The sequence below is a fragment of the Vidua chalybeata genome, chromosome 5 (assembly GCF_026979565.1).
Source record: "Vidua chalybeata isolate OUT-0048 chromosome 5, bVidCha1 merged haplotype, whole genome shotgun sequence".
NCBI lineage: Eukaryota > Metazoa > Chordata > Aves > Passeriformes > Viduidae > Vidua > Vidua chalybeata.
The window spans coordinates 37714752-37741303 of NC_071534.1; the positions used below are offsets into that span (position 1 = coordinate 37714752).

The 26552-nt window shown below is 41.3% G+C and overlaps 1 protein-coding gene across 6 annotated transcripts in view; it reads left to right on the forward strand.

Annotated features, from left to right (window-relative positions):
• PTPRB (protein tyrosine phosphatase receptor type B) overlaps positions 1-21491 on the forward strand; it is a 64789-nt gene extending 43298 nt beyond the window's left edge. For 2 of the 6 annotated variants that reach the window (XM_053944356.1, XM_053944361.1), the window contains 17 exons: positions 138-416; positions 2265-2414; positions 3623-3866; positions 5020-5126; positions 5636-5735; positions 7205-7288; positions 7392-7409; positions 7514-7595; positions 8045-8135; positions 9279-9355; positions 10164-10298; positions 11367-11489; positions 11692-11855; positions 13204-13339; positions 15734-15854; positions 16554-16651; positions 16778-21491. In XM_053944356.1, coding sequence (XP_053800331.1) covers positions 138-416; positions 2265-2414; positions 3623-3866; positions 5020-5126; positions 5636-5735; positions 7205-7288; positions 7392-7409; positions 7514-7595; positions 8045-8135; positions 9279-9355; positions 10164-10298; positions 11367-11489; positions 11692-11855; positions 13204-13339; positions 15734-15854; positions 16554-16651; positions 16778-16840 — 2072 coding nt within the window. In that variant the 3' untranslated portion in view covers positions 16841-21491. The remainder of the gene's footprint in view (positions 1-137; positions 417-2264; positions 2415-3622; positions 3867-5019; positions 5127-5635; positions 5736-7204; positions 7289-7391; positions 7410-7513; positions 7596-8044; positions 8136-9278; positions 9356-10163; positions 10299-11366; positions 11490-11691; positions 11856-13203; positions 13340-15733; positions 15855-16553; positions 16652-16777) is intronic. The other 4 variants (XM_053944362.1, XM_053944360.1, XM_053944358.1 and 1 more) reach the window with 3 other exon arrangements.
• The last annotated feature ends 5061 nt before the right edge of the window (positions 21492-26552 follow it).

Sequence of the window (26552 nt, forward strand, 5' to 3'; positions counted from 1 at the left end):
TAACTGGGAATTCTGACTCCCAGCCTCCTGCTCTGATCTGATGGTTAATGTAGAATCTAGGAGCTGTAGTGTGAGCAGAGAGTGTATGACACCTGTTCCTTTTCCCACTGAGTTTCAACTTCTCAACATTTATCTAGAGCCAGACAAGATACAAAGCCTTCACTGTCGGCCCCAAACCTCTACTGCCATCGCGTGTTCCTGGACTCCTCCCGATTCTGACTTTGATGGGTATAGCGTTGAGTGCAAGAAGATGGACACCCGTGAAGTGGAATTTTCTAAAAGGATAGAAAAAGACAAATCTCTACTTAATATTATGACCCTTGTTCCCCACAAGCGATATCTGGTGTCCATCAAGGTGCATTCTGCAGACATGACAAGTGAAGTGGTTGAAGACAGCACCATCACAATGATTGATCGTAAGTGGAATTCAGAGTTGCCCTGAAGACAGGCATTGAGCAGCAATAAGCAATTGCTCATGTTGCTTAGACAGTAAAAGGAGTTCTGAACTCCACAATTGCCAATGTATGGAGTGGTGGCCAAAGTAGACTTTGAAGCCATCCTTTGGTCCCCGTTGTGACAGACAATGCAGGATTTTAACTATATTGCCTCTCATTACATTGCCAGACCCAGTTATTTGGCTCATTCATGAAATATAGCCTGAGAAACATAAATACTTTGTCCTCATCATCACATGCCTTGTCTTCATCAGTTGTCTTCGTGCTCACTGCTTGGCTTTCTGTATCTGGCTGTTTCCCCTCATTGATGGTAGCCATCCTCAGCACAAGTATCCATCAATAAGGATATTGGATTATAGTACTGCATTCTCTTTTGGTGTCTATAGACTCTTCTGAGGTGCTACCTGATCAAATCACCTGTAGGACTTTTACCTGAGGGAGGATCCAGATTTCTATAGCATGTGCTTTGAAACAGATTCTTCAGTTTCTCTACCCATAGGCTGCTGACTGGAGTGTATCAGTAGCATCTGCTGGTATCTCTGCACTGTCAGGCATCACTGCCATTACTGACTCTAGAGGTGCCCCAGATTTTGCACTACCTCGGGATTCAGTGGCACAGCACAATGCAGAGGCCTGCACTGTTCCAGGGCTAAACTGAAAAATGAGAAGATGGCCAGGAGTCCTATATTCAGGAGTGCCTCTGTGCTGCTGATTAAAAGCCATGTTTGTGTGAAATGCTAGATCATAAAAATTACGTTTGCTTTGGGAGCTATTGAGCTAAGCTAGAGTTCAGTCACCAAACTACCTTCTCCTTTGCCCATCAGTAGCCTTTTAATCTCCTTCCTCTGTCACAAAGGATACTACAAATCCAGATTTGTAAGACCTAGTTATTCATGTCACAAGAAGTGAGACTGAAGGTTTGCTGAACATGTTTATTCTTATTTGGTTTATGTTAATGTTTGTTTATTGTCACTTACTTGTTTTGAACACTGCTGCTCTCCCAGACCCTGGTTAACACTGGAGGCCCTACCTCAAGGGAACACAAAAAATTGCAGCTAGATTTTGTAGATGTAAGAGGTCAAGCTAAAAAGCATATAAAAGCTTTTGAAATTTAGCCACCTGCTTACAGTTTTTATGTTTCCCATATGTGCAATATAGTTTCAGTACTACAGATTTTTAAAAGAATCTGCAATGTAGATCCTTAAAATCCCCACTTCTGCTGCACTTCCTTCCCTGTGTACTTCACTTTCCAGTTTTTTCTACTGTGTCACTGTTCAAGGTATGGTTTTGTATCATACGAAGAATGTTTCCTATGGAAATTTTGCAGTCAGTCTAGAAAATGGTACTCTCTAGTTGAATGCTGTGTCTGGCTAACCCTGGCTGTTCCTCTGGAAAAGAAAGCAGAACTATAGATGCTTAAGATAGGTAACTTCTGTAGTGAGTGTGTTAAGTGGCCTCCACATACTTGGCTTAAACCTGTGTTGTTTTCAGCAGCTACAATTTCTGTTTTCATAGGCTTGACATGACTTTAATGCATTTCCATGTGGGCTTCTGCAGGAATTCATACTGAGGAGGTGTCACTCTTATTATGGTGAACACACTGCTGGCTTGTTTCATCTTCTGGCAGTTTCACTGTGGGAGTTGAAGACATTTTTTTGATTGCAAAGAGAATAGAATCAGAGACTTGGGTCCAGGCAACTGAGATTTATTACAAATTGCATTTTCCTTATTAGGTCTAGCTCACAGCAAGTACATAGGTAATGCTTTTTCTCTATTTTGTATTTATTTTCTATTTATTTAATTACTCAGGTCCTCCTCAGCCACCTCCAGATGTACGAGTGAACAAAAAAGAGGTGCTGATTACCAAATCCTCCATCAACTTTACTTTTAACTGCAGCTGGTTTAGTGATACTAATGGAGCTGTGAAGTACTTCACTGTGGTTGTGAGGGAGGCTGATGGTAAGTGTCGTGATTTAATGCTGTTCTCTCTATAGCCAATAAAATTTACATGGGAAAGTACATCCCTATCACTGCACAGCAAAGGAGTTTCTCCTCTTCTAATGGCTGAGTGTCGCACAGGTTTTGGATCTATACTTCCTCCCTAGCTGGAGAGTGTAGGGAGTCCTATTCTCAGAGAGTCTGTAGCAACTACAGAGCTCAGACAGAAGCAGTACTCTAGATTACTCTGTCATGTATGTTCAGACAATTTTTATAGTTGGAGGCTTATGCTGATTGCCATTGCCAGTGAACAGAGATCTGTGCCTTGCTGTGCACAGATTTCAAAAGGTAGTTTAAATGTTAGGTGCAAACACTAAAAGGCAACTCCTTTGGAGACTCTCAACAAGCCATGCTGAGAAGCCACAGGTCTGCCAGGTGATGTTTGCTAATTGAAGAAAATGACTTTGCATGCAGCACTATAAAACAGAATAGAAATGGTCCTTGTGACATGCATGGACATGCTTCCTTTCTACAACTGACCTGTTGTTGAGATGTGTGTCTGACAAATCAGATACATGTCTCAACAATTTATAACTTGTTTTTAGAAGTGGCTTCATTCACTGGCATACCAGGACATATTTTGTGACCTTTATGAAAGTTTGTTAATCTCTCTGTCCATCAGCCCTTAGGAAAAAAAAAAACAGATAATATTTCCACTGTCTGCTTTGTCATGTTTGGGCAAACTATAAAGCTCTTTGAGAAAGGGACTACTCATTGCCATAGCTTTGCCTGAGTCTCTTCCAGTATTGTGAATTTACATTTAGGGAGCCCCTGTAATTTCCTACTATAGTTTTTCTCTATATACAGTAGAATTGTCAGTTTATGGGGTTTTTTACTTGCTTTTTGAAATAGCTAGTAGTAGGATCCAGGAATCTGGATTACAAAAACTCCCACCGACAGCACAGGAAATAATGTCATCACATTTGGCGTGTGCATGCCTACTGCAGCAAAAGTTGCACTGAGGACTTGTGAAGAAATCTGCCTAAAAAATAATGGAAAGGTTGGTACAAGAAACAAGGTACCCTAACCATTGTAGCTTTGTATTCATGAGGTAGCCTCCAGGAAATAGAAAATTGGATAAGAACATGTCTGTCAAGAGCTTGAGCCTATAAACCTCATCACATTAATGGCTGTGGCATCTAAACCGTCTTTCTCTGCACATGACATAGGTAGTGAAGGACCAAAGCCTGATGAGCAGCACCCATTACCTTCCTACCTGGAGTACAAACACAATGACTCTATACGCATCTACCAGACAAATTATTTTGCCAGTAGCTGTGCTGAAAACCCTGACAGTGACTACAAAAGCTTTGACATTAAGCTTGGAGGAGGAATGGAAAATCTGGGAGGAAAGTGTGATCCAGATCACCAGAAATTCTGCGATGGACCTCTAAAGCCTCGAACTGCATATAGGTTAGACTTATACTGGTAGTTGTGCTCTGTCGCATTATTAGGCTTGGTGTCATCTGCGTGCCTGATCCGCTTGAGCTTCAGGAGATTAGTAACTGCATTGTATAATGTTCTTTGTATTTCACTGCAAATTTTTGAAAGCTTTATCCATGCCCTGTTCCATAGGTAAGAACCAGTCATTCACGAGCATGGGAATGATATGATTAATTATGAACAAAACTCTGTGCAGTGAATAGGTTTATTTATTTACCCCAGCTTGATAGGAAGCTCTCCTATTGCTGCTCAACATTTCTTTGGAAAGACTAAAGACAGTTGGCTAAATTAGAAGAGTACTTAACAGAAAAAGACAAGAATGCTTCACTCAGTCTGGCAGAACTACCCCACTTGTTCTTATGGAACAAGCTAGAAAAACCTGGAGGCCATTTTATCCTGTAGCACCATTCTCAGGCTCAAGACCTAGGTCCAGATTATCCATAGGGTGTAGAAGAGGATGGCTGCCAAGACCAGCCTCAGCAGTTACACTGGCTGTGAGACCTAACATGACCTCCAGTGTGGTTCAGTGACATCTCTCCCACAGGCAAATACTGTCCTAAGAGATCTACAAGCTGCTTACTGGAAAGCCACATGGACAGAAGGCAGTTGCGAAGGAGTGCCCATTGTGCCTCTCAGCTTCTTCATCATCAATAAAACAGTGCTAGCCCACTATAGGCTGCTCTCACTAGGGCACATTTCCCAAAACATCAGCCTGGGAAATATCCACTTACCAGGAGAGCAAAGAGGACTATAACATTTATCCATTAGCACAGTCGTGCCCAGCCAAGTGAAGGGAAAGTGTGTCCCCTCTGAGAAACATTTCTGAGTCCTCTCTCCTTTGCAGCTTCTGCTAGTCCTGCCTTTACACACGGTCAGGCTGCATGTGCCAGCAGCCAGGGTACCTCAGAGCCCTCCACCTGTACTAGCTGGGCTCCCCCGTATTTAACTCAGGGGTCAGTATTATTAATTAAGTAGAAGACTGATTAACTCAGGTGTCTATATTAAGAATTATCAGTGGTCAGTAGAAAGGTTTTAGTTGTCTCAAAGGGGCAAATGAGTTTTTACTTTTCTGCTGTTGGTTCTGAACGTCTGATGAGCCTTTTTTTTTTACTGTATTTTTTAGAATCAGCATACGAGCTTTTACTCAGCTTTTCAGTGAAGACCCAAAGGAACTCCCTAAACCACTCTTTGCAGACACCTTCTTCTCCTTACCGATCACTACAGAGGCAGGTTAGTTTCAGGCTGTTATCAGTGACTGTGCCATGTGATTAGATATTGTGCCTAAGAACACTCTGGCATCTAGAGCTATTTGTAAGGAGTGGAACAAAGCTTGTTGTGCATGTCCTGAGGGCTGCTCTGAGAATAAGCTGACTTGGTTTATCTACCTTTAATGGAAAATTCAGAGGACTGCTTGACAGACCTGCTGGAAGTAGAGAAAAGGAAAAATGCTCAGTGAGGCTATCACCAAGAAAGCTTCTAACAGCAAGAGAATCACTCCCATATGATGGAGTTTTTGCTCTTTTACTGTGGTTGGGAGTGAAAAAATTTAATTTTAATGGTTTGAAAAAATAAGGACAGAAAATCAAGGCCAGGTTTTGGCTAAGTGTTTTAATGCCTTACATTTCCTTGTATTTAGCCATTTTCTTCAGCTGATAATAACAGAACCCCTGAAAGTTATTGATTCTCTGATTCTTTTGATCCTTTCCTCAAGATATATAAATACACTGTTTTGTTTCTAGAGCCTCTCTTTGGAGTTATTGAAGGTGTGAGTGCTGGCTTGTTTCTGATTGTGATGTTGGTGGCTGTTACTGCTTTATTTGTCTGCAGACAAAAAGTTGGGTAAGCTGACTCCTTTTGTCAATCTCTGTTATTGAAGCCATGTCAAATTATATTCATTTAAGTAATACAATTGATTAGGCATAGCTAAAAATTGGATGGATGCACTGAACTGTTCAACAGATAAAATCTATGTCCCCCCCAAATTCTGTACACACTAAGTATACAACTAATGACTTGCATATTAAGAAATCTATATATACTTAATTCAAATGGTGTCAGAATTATGTCATAGAGGATCCTTGTAACTTTTAGTTTGCAGTAGGAGTCTGAATAGTTCTGAATAACAAATGGTTTATAATTCAAACTTTTATCTTCTGAGAAAAAATGTCTTTTGTCAAAAAATGAAGTGTTTCAAATTAATTGCATCTGCATTGTAGATGGGAAATTGTAGACTTTATCATTTCAATTCAAAAATACTGAGGTGTAGCATTACCTCAGTGTCCAAAAGATTAGCTCAAACTTTGCTTCTCATCTTTTGTCAGTTATAGTTGTATATTTCACATTACAGATTAATCTTAAATAGTGAACTTGCATCTTTTTAAAAAATTAAATAGTATATGTCGAGAGAAAAATCTTTATCCACTTAAACTATTTTGCATGACTGAGAGATGTGAAATTCTTTGTAGTTTCTGAAATTAGAAAAAAACCCTCAACATTTCCAGTGCATGAGAAACACTACAAGTCTGAAATTCAGTTCTTTTGCTGATACAAAATTAAGTTGATATGTTTCTGAATTTGCTTTTCATACGCCAGAATTTTAGATTGAAAAAACCCTATTTTCTGACTAGTCATAGCTTTTAGCCAAAATGGATAAACTTCATTATAGAATGTGGTTTCTTGTTGTAAGTTATATACCCATCAGGATGGCAGTAATACTGGTATGGTTTTCCCACATCAGACATAAAGAAAAAATGTTCTCTTAAGGGGGATGTCTTGAAGGAGGAGATGGCAGCAAAAAGATGAAAGGCAGCACTAGCTGTGTGGAGTAAGTACCACTTCTGTGGCTTTCCCAAAGCCTGCTGTGGTTATGCCACTTACTCCTGCCACGAATGTGGGCATCTGCTACAGGCCTGGTCTGCAGAGTGGGTGTGTTGAAAGCTGTAGATGTTTTACAGCTCTGAAAATCTATCTCTGTGTTCCTCTGCATGTAGAGAATCAACGGATTTAGGGTCCATCCCTGGCACAGGGCACCCTCCTTAGTGATGGATTGGGTTGCGTGTGCTTCAGAACAAGAAAAATGTCTTACTACCTGTGCCAGGCTTACACTCCACATCACTATTGCCAAGCTAAAATACAGCAAAACTGTGAGCCTCAACTAAGAGCAATGTCACAGGATCAGAGCCAAAATCAAAACCCACTGAAAAACGGTAAACTGGAAATAAAGAAATCTAAGAAAGTATAACTTAGTGCCAACTCCTACCAGTTTCAAAACTTAATGATATAACAGAATACCTTCCTTTTTGTTCCAGCAATGGCCATGAGAGACCTACAGCAAGGCTGAACATTCGCAGAGACAGGCCACTGTCAGTCCATTTGAACTTGGGGCAAAAAGGGTAATGTAAAAACTTTGTTTTTTTAACATAGCATTATGGTTGAACAGACCCATCTGATGACTTACTGATGAAGTGTTTCTTTTTCTTTTGAAATAATTTCCAGGTACCGGAAAACTTCCAGGTAAAAAGAAAAAATTAATACCTAAAAAACTTCTTGGTAACCAACTGGATAAATTATGACTGTGATTCATCCTGTGATTTTCTTCTTCCTGTTGAATATTTCAGTCCGATCAAAGTCAGCCACTTTGAAGCACACTTCACCAAACTTCAAGCAGACTCCAATTACCTTCTGTCCAAGGAGTATGAGGTGGGATCCTAACCTAGGCAAAGGACTTGCCTTATGAAGGGGTGGGCTGACTGAAACGACTGATTAATATATTAGAAAGGCCTGCATTTGTTTGTCTTATTCTCACAAATCCAAAAAGGTGGAGCATTTAATTTGAACTCCACTTGTCTATGTGCAGAAACCAGCTCTTCATTTGGCATCTTCTGGTTGGCAGCTTCTGCCTCATACTTGTCTGGCTGAGATTAGGAGCATTTGTTTGTGTGGCACATCTGTGTGATAAAGTATGGAAGGCAACCATGCACTTGCTTTAAAACAGTATGATTACGTATGTAATTTTGGGGTTTTTTTTATAAAAAAGCACCTGTTTTCTGTCCATGGCCTTTGAGAGCTGATGAGCACTATTTCCCTCTGTGTTGTCTTGTCCTTTAATTATTTTCACCTCGCATTTTATTCCTATTCCTTTTTTGCAGGACTTGAAAGATGTGGGTCGAAACCAGACATGTGACATAGCACTTCTGCCAGAGAACAGAGGGAAAAATCGATACAATAATATATTGCCCTGTGAGTTTTAGCTTTGGTTGTGTAATATTGCATCACACCAGCTATTTTTCACTTTTTTTTCAGCAAGCCTAGTGGAAAAGAGTGCAGCCAATCCCTTCCCTCCTTTCTGTCCGAGATGAAATATCTCTGCCAGCTCAGGTTCTTGTGCTAGGAGGCAGATGATGCATGGCCCTGAATGGCTTCACACAGACCAGTAATTTAATTTCACACTAGAGGTGTAATGACTAGCATTCAGTCCAGGGAGAAAAAGCTCCAGCTATTAGGGACATTCAGTCACTGCTGATAACAAGGATAGTAGAAATAACAGTAGAGTTTTTTACATACGGGGTATCATCCATTCAGTGCTCTTTGACAACTTTGCCAAATCTTTGTTCTTCAGAGTACACAGCAAACCTACTATATATACAATGTAGAGCTAGTGTGATTCTGCATGGTAAGGCACATGTGTCAAGTTAGCCCTGTTCTTCTCAGGCAAGACTGAGAGGTCTTTGAGAGGTTCCCCCTTTAATCTCCTGCCTGTCATTTTGGAGGTAGAACATTGAGAAGGAACACCACATAACTCACTGCTCCACATCCCCACTAATGGATGTGGCATGTGCTGGCAGCACAGCCTCTTCTGTGTCCTACCTGCTCATGCCAGGTCCAACATGGCATTGTCTCACAAAGCAGTGTCCTGGCAGCTCAGGCACTATATGTTTCTGTACAGTGGGCCCTTCACCTACGGAAGATGTTTGGCCTGCTCATCATTAGTTCATAATATCACTGAAGAGCAACTGTTCTTTCAAGGGCAGAGATGGACACTGCTTTCCAGTACAGCATACTGCTGTTAGGATCAAAGGAGGATGCTATTTTGGCCCTTTTGTTGTCATAACAAATCCTATGCCGCTCAGCAGAGGAAATTCAGTGTATTTACTGCATCCTTGTTACCCATCTGTCTCCTAGTCTCTGGAACACTCCACAGCACTCAGAGATTAAAGAGGCAGTAAAACCAGCAGTTATTCCTTATAAATTAACTCTTCATATAAAATCTTGTAATAGTGCTGGCAGTCCTTTCACAAAGGCATTTCTGTAAGTGCTGAGAGGGACTGAAAATCTCATTTTCAGACCCTAGCCCTAAGCCTCTTGTAATCAATTTCTTGCTAGATGATACATCAAGAGTGAAGCTTTCCAATGTGGATGATGACCCTTGCTCAGACTACATTAATGCAAGCTACATACCAGTAAGTGACTCAAGGGTGGTGTTTTACAGTCCTCCTCCCAGTGGTAATTTTTCCTTCATCTAAAACTGAATATAAGGCTAGATGGTTAAGGTTCCCCTCCCCCTTCCTTGATTCACTTGAGCTAAAAAACTAAGAACTCATTTTGTGGGTTCACTGAAAAACTGTGTCTGACTACCATTAAGTTAACTGTGAGTGATTTACCCAGCACTTAAGGACACTTCTTTGCATTGCTATAGTTATGTAAAATAGCAAGTCTAATTGGCCAAGGACATATTTTTAAAGGTCGCCGATTTTATACAGTGTCCACAACAACTGTAGCTATCACTGCAGGTGGCATCCTCACTGTGGAGCTGTAGCTCATCCTGACAGCATTGGCACCTTGCAGGGTAATAAAACCAGGCTGAAATTAAAATAATGCCCTTTGCCAAAGAGTTATGATTGATAATAGCAGTGGCTTTAGCAATCCAGATTTCAAACCAGAACTCAGATAGTTTATTAAAAATGATAAAAAAACAAAAACCTCTAGCAGTTTTAAAATTGCTTGAGAGTGTGCCAAACGTAAAAGAACAATGGAAAGCTTTGACTGTCACAAAAGGAACAGTATTTAGATAAAATGCCACAGTCTCTTCCTTCTCTCTATTCCAATCAGTCATTTGCTTTCAGGTCCAAGGCAACAATTTAGCTTTCAAAACTATTGTCCCAGCAAGGGTTGCTGCAGAGCCCTGTCTGCAACCCCAAGGCTTGTTCAGTTGTTAGAAAATTTTTCTTCTGCCTTTCTGGAAACTAATGGAGTTCTCTTTTTTTGCAGGGCAATAATTTCCGCAGGGAATACATAGCAACTCAGGGCCCTTTACCTGGAACCAAAGATGACTTCTGGAAGATGGCATGGGAGCAAAATGTTCATAATATTGTCATGGTAACCCAGTGTGTTGAGAAGGGCCGAGTAAGTAGTGACTCTTCTTTGTCTCTTTTAATGTGTGTCAAATGTCTGCTTTAACATCTGTTAAAACTTACTTGATTCTTACTTGCATCACACTAAAGCCAAAAAGAGCCCAGTCAAGGAGATACACACCATGAAAGAAAAGGTATAATATAAAGACTGGAGACAGATTAAGGCTGTGAAGTGAGGATACACAGACTGTGTATCCTCATGCAGCACGTCAAGGCTAGAATAACGAACAGGGTGATTCTGGTCTCTAATCCAGGACTTTGTTCACTAGACAATTCTCTTCAGCATGCAGAAGAACACCCACCAAAAAAAAGTGCCTGTTTATCACATCAACTCTGATCAACTTCTGCTTTAAATATAAGCTCTGGTGAGCAAATGTTTATCAGTAAATACATCAAATTATCTCTGATATATAAGCCCTGATGTAGTTAGCAAAGAGACCACTCATGCACTTAACACTCTTCCTAAGTGCAGGTGTAGCATACCTCCCCAGGTATGACCATGTCCTGTCCCTTTGTAAGACAGCGACTAGATCTGTAAGAAGATTAAACAAACTTGAAGTAGTGATCCTCTAGTGGCACATATAGGGTCACTTCCTCTCAGCTTACCATTTTTTTCCTGACGAGAGGGTGAAAGCTGACACAGAATAGGATCTGTGTCCTTCTGCATCTCACTGTTTCCAAGTGGGACCCTACTGCCATGTCTCAGCAAGAGGTGAGCAAGGAGCACTGGAGGCATAGCTCTCATCCAAGCAGAGATTTGAGAAGAGTTGGCACAGAAAATATGCCCTATGAGAAGGCATCAGTGAAGTGCTTCCAATTCCCCCCATCAGAAATTAATTATGGGAACTTTCACTTCCCACCCCTATGCTAACCCATTCCCATGCCAGACCCTGTTTGTTCATATGGCAGAGAGTGGCATCTCTCTCTGAATTCAGCTGCTGCCTTTCTTCCTTCATCCTCAGGCACAAGATGTCTGAAATCTGCTTCTGCCAGTGCAGGATGGTGGCATTGTTTGTAGCTGTTTTGACCACTAAATCTGTCTTTCCTTGTGTCCCTGCAGGTAAAGTGTGATCAATACTGGCCCCATGACCAGGATTCCTTGTACTATGGAGACCTGATTGTTGAGATGCTGTCTGAATCAGTGCTCCCAGAGTGGACAATACGAGAGTTTAAAATCTGCAGTGTATGTTTGCAATTTTTTCTTTCCTGATTAATTGGCTTAAAACACTTGCAAGGCTAAATTAGGAAGGTTTATTTTGTTGTACCACAGTTGCATCATGCCTGACTCCCTTCTGGTGGAAGCTATAGCATTTTCTCTGAAGGTACCTGTTCTATGTGTCCCTTTCTCTCTTGTCCTGATGACCCACACATTTGAATCCCAACAGGAAGAGCAGCTTGACTCAACAAGGCTCATTCGTCACTTCCACTACACTGTATGGCCAGATCATGGTGTGCCAGAGACTACCCAGTCCCTGATTCAGTTTGTCAGAACTGTAAGAGATTATATCAACAGGACCCCAGACACAGGACCAAGTATTGTACACTGCAGGTATGTGCAGCAGCAAAAGGTCAGTGGCACAGAGCCCTCGTGCCTACCCTTGAGAAGATCCCAAATCTTCATCCCTGTTAGACAGTGGGCAGCCACAGGATCTGAGAGATAGCTGATGGTCTTAAGATTCCAGATACCAACAGAGCAGTATTCCCAAGGCACATGTATTCACCCACAACCTCACCCTGGAGGTGGCTTGAAAATTATTCTTAGGGAACCACTAATCACAGTGTTCTCTGTGGTGCCACTGCAGAGCATGAAAGTGTCAGCAGCTGCCACTGCTCATCGGCTTTTGCATTCTTTGTTTTTGCATTCTTAAATTGCCCATGTGCTGCTGTTGTGGCCCAACATTTGAATCATGAAGGGGTGTTTCAAAGGTAAGATATACCCAGGGTGAATCTGACTATGTGTGAATGTTGAGTGTTGCATCCTGGGGTTCGGGTTTAGATTAGGGTTTATTATTTATGTTAGATAGGTCAAGTTCTGTAATCCCGCACACCACCCGTGTTTCTCCTCCCTGTGGTTGTTTGCTCCTAGCTGCGTGCTATTGGAGCTTACCCCAGTCACTCAGGCGGACACTCCCCATCCTTGCCAGAGAGTTCCCCGCCAATGCCGAGCCCTCACAGCCTCGACGCTGCAGTTGAGACTAGCTGATGGATCCATCCTTCCCCCATTCTGATTGAGATTCCCTTTTCTTACTGCCTTTTCATGCGCTTCTGCTTTTTCCATCTCTGGTAGTCACAGGGCTGCAGTTTTCCCTCAGTTCTGGGGTCCAACCCTACACTTGCATAAAAAATGACAAAATTGAACTGCCTGATCTGTTATCCACTGGCCAGTTGCAGCAGAGTATAGGGCTACAGAGAGAGAAAGGGTGCAGTTGGTGCTGTATCTTCTGCTAAAGCCATATGTTCCCTGGAAGTACCTGATTGTAGTATCTGACCCCTCCACCATTATATGGGCTGAGGCTTGTGTCTTACATGACCCTGCCTGTGTCTGCTTGTTCAGCATGTGCTGCAGCATTTCAGATGTCTGCTGTGTCCCACAGCTGCATCTCTGAGGAGAAGAGGTTTCAAAGTTAGAGTCAGGTGCAGTCTTTCAGTGTATCTCAATGACTGGGTTCATCCAAAGCAGAAAGCAGGGCAGGCAGTAGCAGAGATAGCTCTATCATTACTGTCCTTTCCTCCTTCTTATATAAATTCTATTATAAAGTATTATAAAGGCCCAAAGGTGCCATTTGAACAATTTGCTTCTCACCCTGGAGATCTGAACTTTACAAAAGTATCACATGGAGATAGTAAGTGCTTTGATCCGTCTGCTTTTAAATCTCTTGGGTTGTTTTTTTTTCCAGTGCTGGTGTTGGCAGGACTGGCACATTCATTGCACTGGACCGAATCCTGCAACAGCTGGATTCAAAGGACACTGTTGACATTTATGCAGCAGTCCATGATCTGAGGCTTCACCGCGTTCACATGGTTCAGACAGAGGTAAGGTTTGGATAGCCTGCTATGCAGCAACAACAGCTACAGTATGTAATAATCAGTCTCATCTTAAATGCTCTCAAAGCACTTTGCACTTACTCCACTGTGAAATATGAGCTAGATGTATTTTAGCTCTGTGAGAACTTCCAGTTCAGGTTTTTTTCCATTGGCTCTCTTAGAGAGGGTCCAAACCGTAACAAGTTGCAGTTATGATTCCTGTAGATTTCTCCTTTTTTTTGCCCTGGCCTATAATCACCCTAGCAGCATTATGCATCAGGCACTTAACAGCTCACAGTTGCTTCACTGCGGAGTCCAGTGAATGAGCTTTAAGTGAAGATAGGTCCTTCAGGGATGGGTTTGGAAGACAAGCCTAAACCAGACAGATAGGTTGACATAATGGGAAAGAGGAATGCAGGACAGAGAAAATTAGATGTATGCAATTTTAAAACTCTGGCCACTGTGACCTTGTGCCTTTGCAGTTTATGTTTTATTGAGCTGCTCTGTCATTTTCATTACAATGATTTTGGAAAGTTGATTGGCATTCTCCTAACATACTATGGAAAAGCAAGTACATTTGTAAAATAAAAGTTTTGTATTTCTTTCTGTGCTTTTAAATGGCAAGAAAATAATGTTATACTGATAGGAGCTAAACATTTAGGAGCTGATTTAATAAAGGTGTTTTGTGGAGTTACTCTGTACATTTTCCCTGTGAACCGTTAATAGAAGAATGAGAACAAGTTTGATGTGTCTGCCTGTAACTTGATACTAATGGACCTCTTTGCTGCAAATTGGAAACCAATATGTCAGTGACAGCATTTTCTGATAGATGTAAAAGTCTCATATGGGTATAAAGAAAGGCCCAGCTGGGAACACAAAACTAAGGGACTCCTGGAAATATCTTAATCGCAGAAGACCTTCTGTTGGAGGTGAGACAGGTTCCCAGCCTAGTCTCTGCATCGTCAGAGACAGATCCTCCTACATTCCCACAATCCATAGTCTGCAAAGGCAGACAGACATCTCAGGAGGAGGGCTCTTTTTCCTTAGCTGGAAAAAAGAGGCAACTACCTCAAGAGCCTAAATTTGACTTACAAACAACTAAAGTTGTGTGATACAAAACCTGCCTTTGGCATGAGCTTGACATTACGTCTAAGTCAAAAGGCAGCCAGATCCACACAAAAGTCAAAGGCCACAGTACCATCATACTTGACAATATTCAGTCACAAAAAAACAGCAGCAATAAAACAATACCTCTGCTTCAGACTTGGTTCAACATTGTTTAAGACAAGGGACTGGAGGTGGAGACAGGCAAGGGAAAACTCCGTGCATCAGCTCAAAAGGCAGCATGCTACAGCAGCTGTAACCATTCCAGGTGAAAAATGTCTTTGCCAAAAAAAGTCTCCATGCTTGGCCAACTTTCCGTCATGTTGGTGGGTGGGGTGCAGGGTTCTGCTCCACAGAGAGAGCAGCTGCATGTGCATAAAGGCAGATATCCTCACTTTCCCAGAGCCAGAGCACTGAGAGAAAGACACAGAGCAATGGCCAAAGATGTGAGGGGAGAAAATATATATACTTATTGAAGAAATTATGTATTTGAGATAATGTTAAAAAGGTACACCTTGATATATAAACATGCTCGGCCTGACTTTTGGGGTACCATGTTACACTAATCAAAAGACTATTATGACCTATGTCATAAAACACAAAGAGTAGCAAAGCATGAAAGTTGAATAATCTGTTCTGTCAAGATAGTTTGGTGAGTAATCAACAGTTAATAACATGCTGACCCTCCTTACTTTGGTTGTGGATGTCCTCTTAGCTCCATTCTATGAAAAGACTGTCATTTGCTATATAATCAGAAACAATCTTAGAACTTATGCTGGATCTGAAAAAAATAGTTTTTTCAGAGATTTTTCTGATTTTTTCAGAGATTTAGGTTTCTCACGGTTGTCTGAAATATTTATATGTTATTATAAAATTCTGTGGAAAATATCTCTTTTCAGAATAAAAAGAAAAATCAGGAAATTGTTTGTCTTTCCTACATGCTTCCCTGTGCATATTAATTCTTCTACATATACTTTATACCAAAGTATTCAGAAGTAGTATCTATCCAACACAGCACCATGTGAAATTGCACTTTGCAGTTGCTAAAGCTTTCACTAATGGCATGATCTGCCAAAACATGCTATGTTCATTTATGTTTTACTGGTATTATTTCTAAAGACAGGTGATCACAAAAGTTTACTATATTACTAGTGTGAAAAGGAGATTAATTTTAGAATGATATTTTAATTTTTAACACCACCCTTGATTTTTTGAGGGGGTTAGCTTGTAAAGATTTTTCGCAGTACAGAAAATTAAATTACAAAATTCCTCAGTGTCTTAAAAACAAATCTTTTGCAGTGTCAATATGTGTATCTACATCAATGTGTGAGAGACATGCTAAGAGCCAGAAAACTTCGCAGTGAACAAGAAAATCCCTTATTTCCAATATATGAAAATGTGAATCCAGAGTATCACAGAGGTAACTGCAAGTTTATCAAATTGTAAAATGTGTCAAATGTAGTAGCTCACTGACAGTATAATTGAGGGGGAATTTTGCTGTCTTTAACTATTGATATTTATTTACTTCCTGGACCTTCATTTGTTCCCTCTGCTTTTTTCATTCTTGCAGTTGTGTCTTTATTTTCTCCCTTAGTAGTTATTATAACATCACTTCCTGCTCCTGTCTTACCTTTATGCTCTCACTATCCATAAGCAACTGAGAACACTGACAGCACTCACTGGGCTTTTCTGTCATCCATGGAGTTCAATTTCTGTCTGCATCACCTTCATCTGCTGTTGACAATATAGGTAGCCTTGGGAGATCTCCCATCTGCTTTGACTGGAAAATATAGGTGCCCTAGGCTGTGCTCTTTCTTTCTCCTCAGACTCCCCATTCTTGTAGGCTCCTTTTCCTAGCCTACATCCAGTCCCTTGCTGATGAGAGTGGCAGGAGTAGCAAACCTGGCACTAGCACTGCCCTTCACTTCCTGGGCCCATGGCCAGAGGACCAGTGTGGAGAAGCTGTAAGCAGTGGTGACCTTGTGCCTTGGTAGTGTTAATTCTTAAGGGATGTAGAAGTTTTTAGGGTCAAGACAGAAGGATGTCAGTAATGCCACAAATTTGGACATTAGGAATTAGGATTATATCATAAGAAATCCAAATAATTTTCTTGATCTAGCCTGTAGAAATCGGAGTTGTCATATACAGGTAGAGCAGGCTTGGAGGAGACCACGAACTGAAGTATCCAGGTTTCACACATTGAGAGTCCAAGCAGAGGTAGGATCTGAACTTTAGCTGCCACATCCATCACCAGCCAGTCCTGCTGCCACACATGTACCTCTCAGAGCACTGCTGAATCTGTGTTGGTTTACTTTTTCTAATCTCATTTTTCCTTGCTTTCAGATGCTGTTTATTCAAGGCACTAAGAATGTTAGAGATACCTGCTTTTGTGAACACATTTGTTAACTAGGGATCTTGTTTTGGTTTTTTTAATGTATGTATTTCATGCACCAGAAAGGTGCCAGACCTTTTGGTTGACACTGTGTATAATTTATTGGTCTGGTGATTTTTTTAAAGATATATAATTTAAATGTAATAGATATTAATGTATATAATTGTATTTTGGCATTATGTAAATATGTATTTTTTCTATATTGTTTATATTAATATTATGCTTCAGATAATACTATTTTTTCTTATCACAGTTTTTATAAACTGTTCTACATAAACTATTTTAAATTGTATGGCTAACAGGACTACTGCGTTTGGGGCGCTATTGGCATGACACGGAAAAAGTCCTATACAGAGAACCTCATTTTTTAAAAATATTCAGTGTTTGTGAGATGAAATAAGCTACTATTAAGCAAGGGAACAGTAGTCCTGTATAGGAATTACAATGCTATTCTACACTTTAAACTTACCGCTTTACATCTGACAAAAATGGGAGTAACCCATATCACAGTGGCATACCTTTTACAGAACTCATTAACAACTGAGCAAAACAGGGTTCACCTCACTAGAAGCAACTGTTTCAGTCTAGTGTGACATAGTAGAAAAATATCAAACAACATGCACTGCAGTGAAGTCTAGCAGACCTTTCTCTGACCAAATACTTTGAGGGGAGACAGGTCACATCCTGATTTCTTTACGCTGGTTTAAGAGAGCAGAATCAGACCACAACTTGAGTCTATGCACTTTCACATGTGTAAAATTTTAATTAAGAAAGTTGTTCAAAGACACTCCTCAGACATTTGTGTTAACAGACCTGTGAGGATGTGAAGTCTGGCAGCTTCCATAGCTCATCAGAAACAATGTACCATGCTGTACTCTCTTAAAAAAGTAGAGAGATTGCAAACATATTAAAACAAAGACATATAAAGGTATGTATCCCACAGTATACTCACCTGGAGTAAAGCTGCACTTTGCCCCAAGTATTGGTATCCTTTACATGCCACTTGCTTTCACAAAGAGACAGCTTGGCCCCAGCATGTCTACATAGAAAGAATTCTCCAGTGGAATGTTACCTGATGTCACTGCCACAGGGGCAGTTGGAATGGAAAAAGGCTCATCAAAGAATATAGGCTGGCAGGGCTGTCCTGATCATAGAATCATCTAATGTTTTGGGTTGGAAGAGACATTAAAAATCATCTAGTTCCAACCCCTATGCCCCCAGGCAGGAGCTCATTACTGAAAACATGTTTAAAATTCAAAACATATAAACTTAATTTTGTATCAATAAAAGAACTGAATGACAGCAAGAAGTACAGGCCATGAGCAGGTATCCTGCCCAGCCAAGTGGATTATGCACAGCCTCTCCTCTGAAAAGAGGCATCTCATTCAAGGGTCTAAACACTCTGTTGAGCTATTACTTATCTTTATAAAATGCTCCTCAAACAAATAGTGAAGAGGCAGTACACAGTTCAGTTCCACCACGAAAAGAAGGAAGGGCTTCATAGTTCTTCTTTCATATATCTACCCATACTTTTCATAGAGAAAACTTAGCTTATTGCTGAAGACAAGTGCCTAAATTCCACTTCTGTTCTGGAGAAAAATAAATGTTTCTGAAGGCCGCCTGAGAATAAGTAAGTAACAAACTGAGTGCCTAACTGAGGAACTCCAGTGCCACAGCAGGACTGTGCATATTCATGTTATTCTAGTTTTCCTAGAGAAGGTAACAGCCTGATAATCACTCTTCCTACTCCATCTGAAATCTCATCCTTTCTTGACCAAATACCCTCACATGCCTCAGAAGCCGCCCTTCAAATCAACTGTCACAGCTGCTCAGAACATGTAAACTTGGTTATTTTTTTAGGTGTTTCTGAATGAAAATACTGCTGATTCCCTCCTGCACATGCTCTTTGGCACCACACAAAGCTTAAAATTCACCACTCTTAATGGAAACCAAAGAAGAAGGGAACTAGTATTAGAGCGGAAGACATTTTCACAGAAGAAAGTCTAATCAAAACCACAAAGAAATGTGAACATTTTCTGCAGATGCTTTTTTTTCTCTATTTCCTTTGCTAGATGGCTAGGTTAGCAAGCAAGGACAAACAAGCATGGCAGCTTTAGATTGACTGTTGATCAGGCTAATAACTTCTGCACTTAAGGCATTGTGAAAATTGCTGTTGTGTTACATGCACTGCATTTGGTCCTTTCTTTTTTGCAGGGGTAGCCAAGGAACGAAGATCAGCATGTTAGTTACCAGCAGTACAATTACACTGTTAACACACACCAAGTGTACCCTATAAATTATCTCACACTCTATAGCACCGTGTCATTTTTTAATGCTGAGGGAAATGGAGCTCACTCAATACTATATGATCTGAGGGCAAAAGTCTGATTGTATGCTCTGTACGTGTGTTGTTCATCATTTTCAGAATGACACACATCATTCTGCAGTTTATTTTATCATTCTCAGCTCCTTTGTCTGCAGCTACAGAGTTCGTACATGTGTACCCAAAGTGATGTTATAGCAGACAGCTAGTTTCATCTTTTCTCTCAGCTAATAATGGATACAGTTCATAAGCCTCTTCCTCCTCATCACTTCATAACATGACAGATGACCTTAAACACTCTAGCACAATGCTCTTGAGCAGCTTTACATTTCTGCCCAAGTAGATCACACATGAGACTGTGTACACACATTATTGCTCTGGTTCTGCTCTCTAGCCAATTCTGCTCATATGAAACCAGTGTAAATCCACTGAGAAAAAGTAAAAAAGTATCTATGTAGCATTTTCTTAATATACAACACCTACTTATCAGTATAAGTAGTTATATTTACTGTGCCTCTAAACTGAATGACAGGACTGATGGGAAATTGTTAATGTAACAAGAATACATTTGAGAGAGCTTGTGTGCTGAACAAAGACAGCTCTTAAGGAAAAAGACATCTTTTGAATGTCCTTGATGATGTTCAGAATTCCCTTCTTGATGTTTCCCAATAATAATGTTAGAAAGCAAGGCTAGTGTTGTTGCTGATCCATAAGCTAAGATTTGCACACTTGGAGCCCATCCTTTGAATCTCTGCGTTGTCCACAAAGCTACCTGAGTATTTTCATGAAAGTCAACTGGAATGCTTGCCTGAAGAAAATACCATTCCACTTCTGAAGCACTTGCAGGGTTGGGCTTTTCGGTTAATTCAAATTTTTGTATTGAAAGTTATTTAATAATGAAAAACATTGTAATAAATATGTTTTAATCTGTGCAATAAAATTACAAAATCCACTAGCGATTGTAGGGGAAAAAGTAGATTTTATATAGCTGGAGTTGATAAATGATATTTTTTGTTACTAATGGAACACAAAAGTGGGTGAGAGAAATAGGCATACTGTGAAGATCTCAAAAAGTGCAACTTTATACATTTTTCTTTGCTGCTATAGTTATTTAGCAATAAATAATGCCTAAAATGCCAGAAATATTATTTTGTGCCATAATATGCTATGAATTTCCTTCCAGTTGTAGAACAGAGAAAACAAAATGTGTGAGCTTTAAGTTTATATTATGTATTGTATATGGTTATTTACACTTTGACTTTGAAAGCACAAAGTTAAACACTAGACAGATAGGAGTACATGAGCACTTAGTTGTGCTCCTCAGCCTGGGATTTAATATATGGACTAGAGGGATGAGAACAATAGCCATCAAATCACTCTATCAGCATCTCTCTCCGAGAAATGCATCTGACACTCAGAGATACAGCCTACCACAGCCACAGCTTCATGTCCAAGGAGTGCTTTGGCAGGTGCCTAACTAATTCAGATTTCTTTCAGTACTTCAGACGTACAGTTTGTGTAAATAAAATGCAATATAGACTGGCCACCACTCCTTCATGGCCCTGTCACAGATGTCTGGGCTCTGGAGCTGTGACCTCTGGGAGCTATAATCCCAGGATGCCGTAACTTTCAATTGAAATGAGTGCTCACCCCAGGTGAGCACTTGGGCAACTTCCTGTAGACCCCGTGCCCTCAACTGTCTCCCTCACACTGACCAAATCAAACTCTTGACCTGTTGGTAGCACCTCTATGGCCAAAGCAAACTGGTTTGTTATCAGTGACCTCACAGATCAACAGCTGGTTCAAACTGGGATTTTTTTTTTTTTAAGGCTAGCAAGAAATACTAGAGACTAGGGACTAGCTAATCGAGAAAAAACTGTGGAATTGGGACATATACAGTGTCAGCAATGCCGGTAGTCTAATATCCATGACAGTTTAGTTGTTTCTTGGTTTATTTGAAAGCTAGTGAAATACTGTAAGTAACATCAGGAAGTAACATTAGGAAGTTATATATTGCTCTAGAGCGGGGCAGTATACTATAGTGAAAACCCCACAGTTTTGAAATGTGGCTAGCCATAAATTCTTTGCCAGTGCGTGGAGTAAAGTGTCTGAAAAACATTTTCAGTACTTATTCCATGCTCATATGCAATATAATTACTTATAATCGTGTTCCTAACAAACACTGTGTGAACACAGAACTATGCTACTATTGTCAATTTAATTTATGCATTTAAGTATATTTTTATATTTTTAGCTACAGTCAACAAATCAAATCTATTTGGGTGTATTTTACACATTTTTATAAATACTTCATGAATAAAACATTCATTTAAAAAAAATCACATTCTTGTCTTCTGTTTGACTGCCTTTTCATTATAGATTTTGTTGTCCTGCTGCTCAGAGAAAAGGTCATAAGTGAGTTTGATTTCATTTGAGACAGTCTTCAGAGAACATTAAATTCATCAGAAGCCTCAGCCTGTTGGGGAAAAAGAGGCTCTGGCCTCTTTTTGCCCGCTGGTCAGATTAGTGCCCATGTGGAAAGATACCATTATTCTCTTCTCCCTGTTTTTGTGCCCTCCTTTAATAAGCCAGATACTGTCTTGGTTACACAGTGGATATTTGAAACCACTGCGGGTCTGGAACTTGAGTGCCTGTTATTTTAGAGACATTTTTCCAGGCAGTTGTACCAATTAGCACCGCACTGCAGCTCCATCACTGCCTGCCCCTCGAGGATCTGAGCCATGCTTTTTAACAAATGTATTTCTTCTCCTCCTGCTCTCCACAGGTCTTAAAAACCATTAGCATAACCATCCTTGTGGGGTCAGGGTGCTTGGCAGTAGCGTATTTACTGCTAATGCTCTGTCTCAGTTACTCCTTATTGGTCATCAGAAGTGTTTAAGACAAGTTTACTTAAAGGATGATTTATTGACTTGTACTGTGAACTATTTGCTGAGAGGATGTGCAGCGAAGGCGGAGGCAGTTGTGAGATTTTTTCTTTGTGATATAAAAGTTTATCTCTGAGTTCTGCTCTATCCTAAAACCAATGTAGACACAAAAGAGAAGTGATAAAGATAAAATAATGTGCAGTTAATATCTCCACATAAGAAAAACAAAGCCAACATTGCAGACAAGGGTAGATAAGAATGTTTTGACAAGGTACAGCAAGGAAACTAAAGAGCTTCTTCTAGTTCAGCAAGAGCACAGTGGTTGATTCTTGTTAAAATATCCCCAGAATCTAGTTTTTAACTTTGATATTTTTACATGCACTTGATTTGTACCTGGCCTTCATACCTATGAGCTGGTGGTTTTGTCTGATAAAGTCACCTCCTGTACCCTAATCTCAGTTTTCTGTCTGTGCCTGTCTTCACTATCAGTTGCTTTGTTATGCCCTAGAAATAGCTGCTTAGCCATCTTATGGCAGGCAGGATGTAGCAATGTTGGTATGTCAGCAAATACCACAAGTGAAAATTTCAGATGTTACTAGCCAAGGCTTTGCACATCACTCTGGTACAATACCACTCCCAACCTGGAGTGGTAAAAACTACAACAACAACATCAGCAACAACAAAAACACCACAGCAGAGAAAGAGGGGAAAAAGCACTTCAGTTAATTTGTGGAGATGTTCCAAAAGCAAGAAGCCCTTCTCCTGTTCCCAGGGTCAGTGCTCTGTGGGGCTGGGGGATGCTCTGCAATGGCTGCACAGGCCGTGGGCAGGTCGGGAGGCAGCTGTGGCATGGCTGAGCTGGATTGGTCACTGAGCCACCCATGGCCTCCACCTGGAACTGACCTGCTATTGGTTCTCCTCAGGCCAAAGCTGTATCTTCTTGGGGTCTGGCTCCTGCAGGTGCCTGGCATCCTCTTTATACCCCAGCTGAGTGCTTACTGCATCGTGCAGAACCTCGCTACAGTGAACAGCTTTCCTTGGGATGAGAGCTGGATCCAGCTTGCAGAGATCGGGAGTAGTAGTCAGCAGCATGGAGCAGGCACAAAGGCACCTTGGTCCAGGAGGGCAAAGCATTTTGTGGACTTCAAAGCCTTTAAGTCTCCAGGGAAAACATCACCTCAGCACCCACAGCTTTGTTGTTGCAGAGGTCCCAGGGCCCCCCAGAGACGCTAACATTCCCCTGAGGGCTCTCACTGATCAGCACAGGGAGGTTTTGCTCCAAGTCCAATTGCAGGATGCCCTCCCCACCCCTCCTGACTCAAATTCCCAGTCAGAAAGGGTGGCAGAAGCATGTCCTAGCCAACAGAGTGCTCCAGGTGGGTGCACATAGCTTCAGGGTTGAAGGAGAGAGGAAACTGTGAGGTAGCCCAGCTGGGATTCAGCACTGGTGTGTTCCTCCCTCCATGCTGAGAGCTTCAGTCACTGAGCTGTGGGGCCACAGTGCATGGTGAGGACCACAGAGGCGCATGATGGGGACACACCAGCTCTACCAGTGCCCCCATCCCAAGGCTCACAGGGATCTGTACACTCCAGATGCCCAGAGCATGAGCTCAATGCCAAGAGCCAGGCCGAGAGGACAGCAGCCATGGCCTTGTGCAGCAGCTGAATGCCAGGCTCCAAGCACTGCTGGCAAGTGCTGTGGCAGCTTGGCCAGACATCATTCTACACAGCTTTTTGCACACTCATGCCAAAATCCCTGCCAAATCACACAGTGTCCTTGCTTGCCTTTGGTGGTTTCTTGCTGATGTGCCAAACCAAACCAGTAACAAGTGGAGCAGCTACTTCTTACCAAGGATAAAGGCAGAGATTTCCCAACATCCATGAGGCCACACAACCTTGTTCACAGGGGACACCTGAGACCTGCAATTTTAGTCCTCTCAGGACAGGAAGGGGCCCAAACCTGGATATTTCTGCCCCTGCAAATCTTAACCCATTTTTCAATAAGAGGAACTGTTCTTTCCAAAGGATAGGGCAGGCATAAAGGGGTGAGCTGAGTGAACCCCCTTCTGGGGATCCGTGTCTCCCAGCAGCCCCTTTTCAAAGATTGTATCTCATGGATGTTTTTCTGTGTATCTGTCTAGGCTGGGCTGGTTTGTACAAAGCATTAAAACTATCCATGTCTTACTAAGCAATGTCCAAGTGCATCCTCATTCATAGGTCCAAAACTTGGGCAGAAGAAAGCTGAATATGAAGCTACTCTAACACTGTATAAAAAACCTGCCCTTTGGTGAGTTATCAGGAGCATAAATTTGGCTTTGATCTGGTACTTCTTTCTTTCTTTCTAAATCCATGTCTCCTAGCTGAGAAATTTTTACTTTGGAAACTTAGTAATAGAATTTTTAAATTTTTTAGAATTTAAAAAAATTAACTCTTTCCACTAATCACAAAATCTCTTGAGTCTTGTTGGATACATGGGATAAATGTATCTGGTTTTTGCCCAAATTGAGCTTGAGGCTGTAGTGCGGCCAGCACAGGAAGAAGGCCCTCCAATTCTGTTTTCCATACCACAGAGAGTAAATAATCTTGAAATTAAAGAAGAGACATGGGGCATTCTGGATAAGAGCACCCAAATGTCCTGGAAAATCAAATAGAGACCATATGGCCTGTAGTAAAGCTACCCAAATAGGTTTGGTATGAATGGAGCTACACTGTAAAAACACAGAGAAAAAATAATTGGATGCAGAAAGGAAAGTGAAGATGTTCAGAATGCTCTATGCATCTTAGCTACGGAAAAAATGTTGTACAAATAAAAGACAGCTACAGAAAGGTCCATGTGTTAATTGGGGGCATTTCTCCTGCCGGTCAATGACTAAAGTTGCAGTAATGAAACCACTAGGAGAAAAAGATGGATAGTTGCAAAGGCAATAAAGAGATATATAATGTCCAAAGTATCAAACATCAGAAAATATATGCTCAAGACACCACACATGATAAATGCCAGCATCCTGTTGTCTTATCATTGGATATAAAAGACACCTGGAGCCAAATTATTTGTGAGAATACAGCTTTGAAAGAATGAACTGTCAGACAACTGGATTTAATTAATGCCCAACAGTTCTGTGCTAGAAAGGTTGAAGAGTACTAAAAATATCCAAGGAGCCTGTTTCTTTACACATCAAGCCAATTAGATCTGGTCAGGCTGTGACAAATTTTCTGTAAACATTCTGGTGAACAAGGAAGTCCCCCAGCATCCTCCAGCAGTTCCCAGGGTGAAATCTTGCTTCTAAAATGCCAGAGCTTTCAATTACAAAAGTGGAGAAGAGAAAAACCAAAAAGAAGTGCTAGTGTCAAGTATGTATTTCAGATCCTTGACCTGGCAATATTCTTCACCATGGATTTGTGTTTTCTTTGCTGGGATTAGATCTAAACATCTTATTGCACTGAGTCCATGAGAGAAAAAGAAGAAAAGAGAGAAAAGATGGTGAGTAAATTTTTTCTGTTCTTGTCTAGGGAAAATCCATCCATTTCAGTAGGGAAAAACACACATATATCTATGCTAGGATAGGAAGGCAGCTAAGAAGAAGGATAAAGCCACCAAAGACTTCCAGCAGTATTGTGGTGACATATTTTATTTCTTTCCCCTTCTCTGAAAAAAAAAGCCTGTGAAGGACCATATGGTGTGATCGCAGAGGACAGTCTCTGTTGTGCTCTGAGCAGGGGGCTGAGCTGACGAGCTCACACAGTGCAGGAGCACACTCACCTCTCCCATGAGGTCCTTGCACCAAGGGGATGCCCACTTCTCCTTCCTCACTAGGGAAAGCCACACTGGAATTCTCTGTGTGGGATGCTGCTGTCCCCAGGGAAGTGGCTCTCTCCCACCTCTTCTTTTCCACCCCTTGCGCTGCCCACTTGTTATCACATCTCTGCATGTTGCCACTCAGTGCAGCAGACTGGGTAAGTGACCTGTGTTAAAATTACCTTGTCATCAACAAAAACAAATAGCTATTTTTAATCTCCCCAGCTTGTTCCAGGGGAGAGACTCAGAGGTTTTTATGCAGCCATGGGCTCACAGGACATGAGCTGTCAGACATCACTCTCTTCATTTCTGAGACCACTTCCCACTCCCTTAGTCCAGCTGCTCTGGCCAAACATGATCTGCCATTCACAAGTCCCTCCAGGCAGACCCCAGAAAATAAGACTCCAGCTCACCTCAGCCTCCAGACTGTCACCTATCCCCATGAGAAACAGGAATGATGGGTTTGAAAAAGGCTAGTCTAACACTGACTTTCCCATTGGTCGTAGTATGACCAGCCTCGAAGAAGAAGGGACCAGAGAAAGTGAAGGAAAAGCTCTGGACAGCAGGAGGAGGATGGATAGTGGTTCCTGCCCTGTGTTACGCCAAGCACACAAAAGCCTGGCATGGTGAGACTTTGTTCCCTGCATCAACCTTCTGGGGAAGCTGAGAGTCTTGTTAGTGTGACCAGGTCCCCTTTGCTCCTGAAGTGCCACTTTACATCT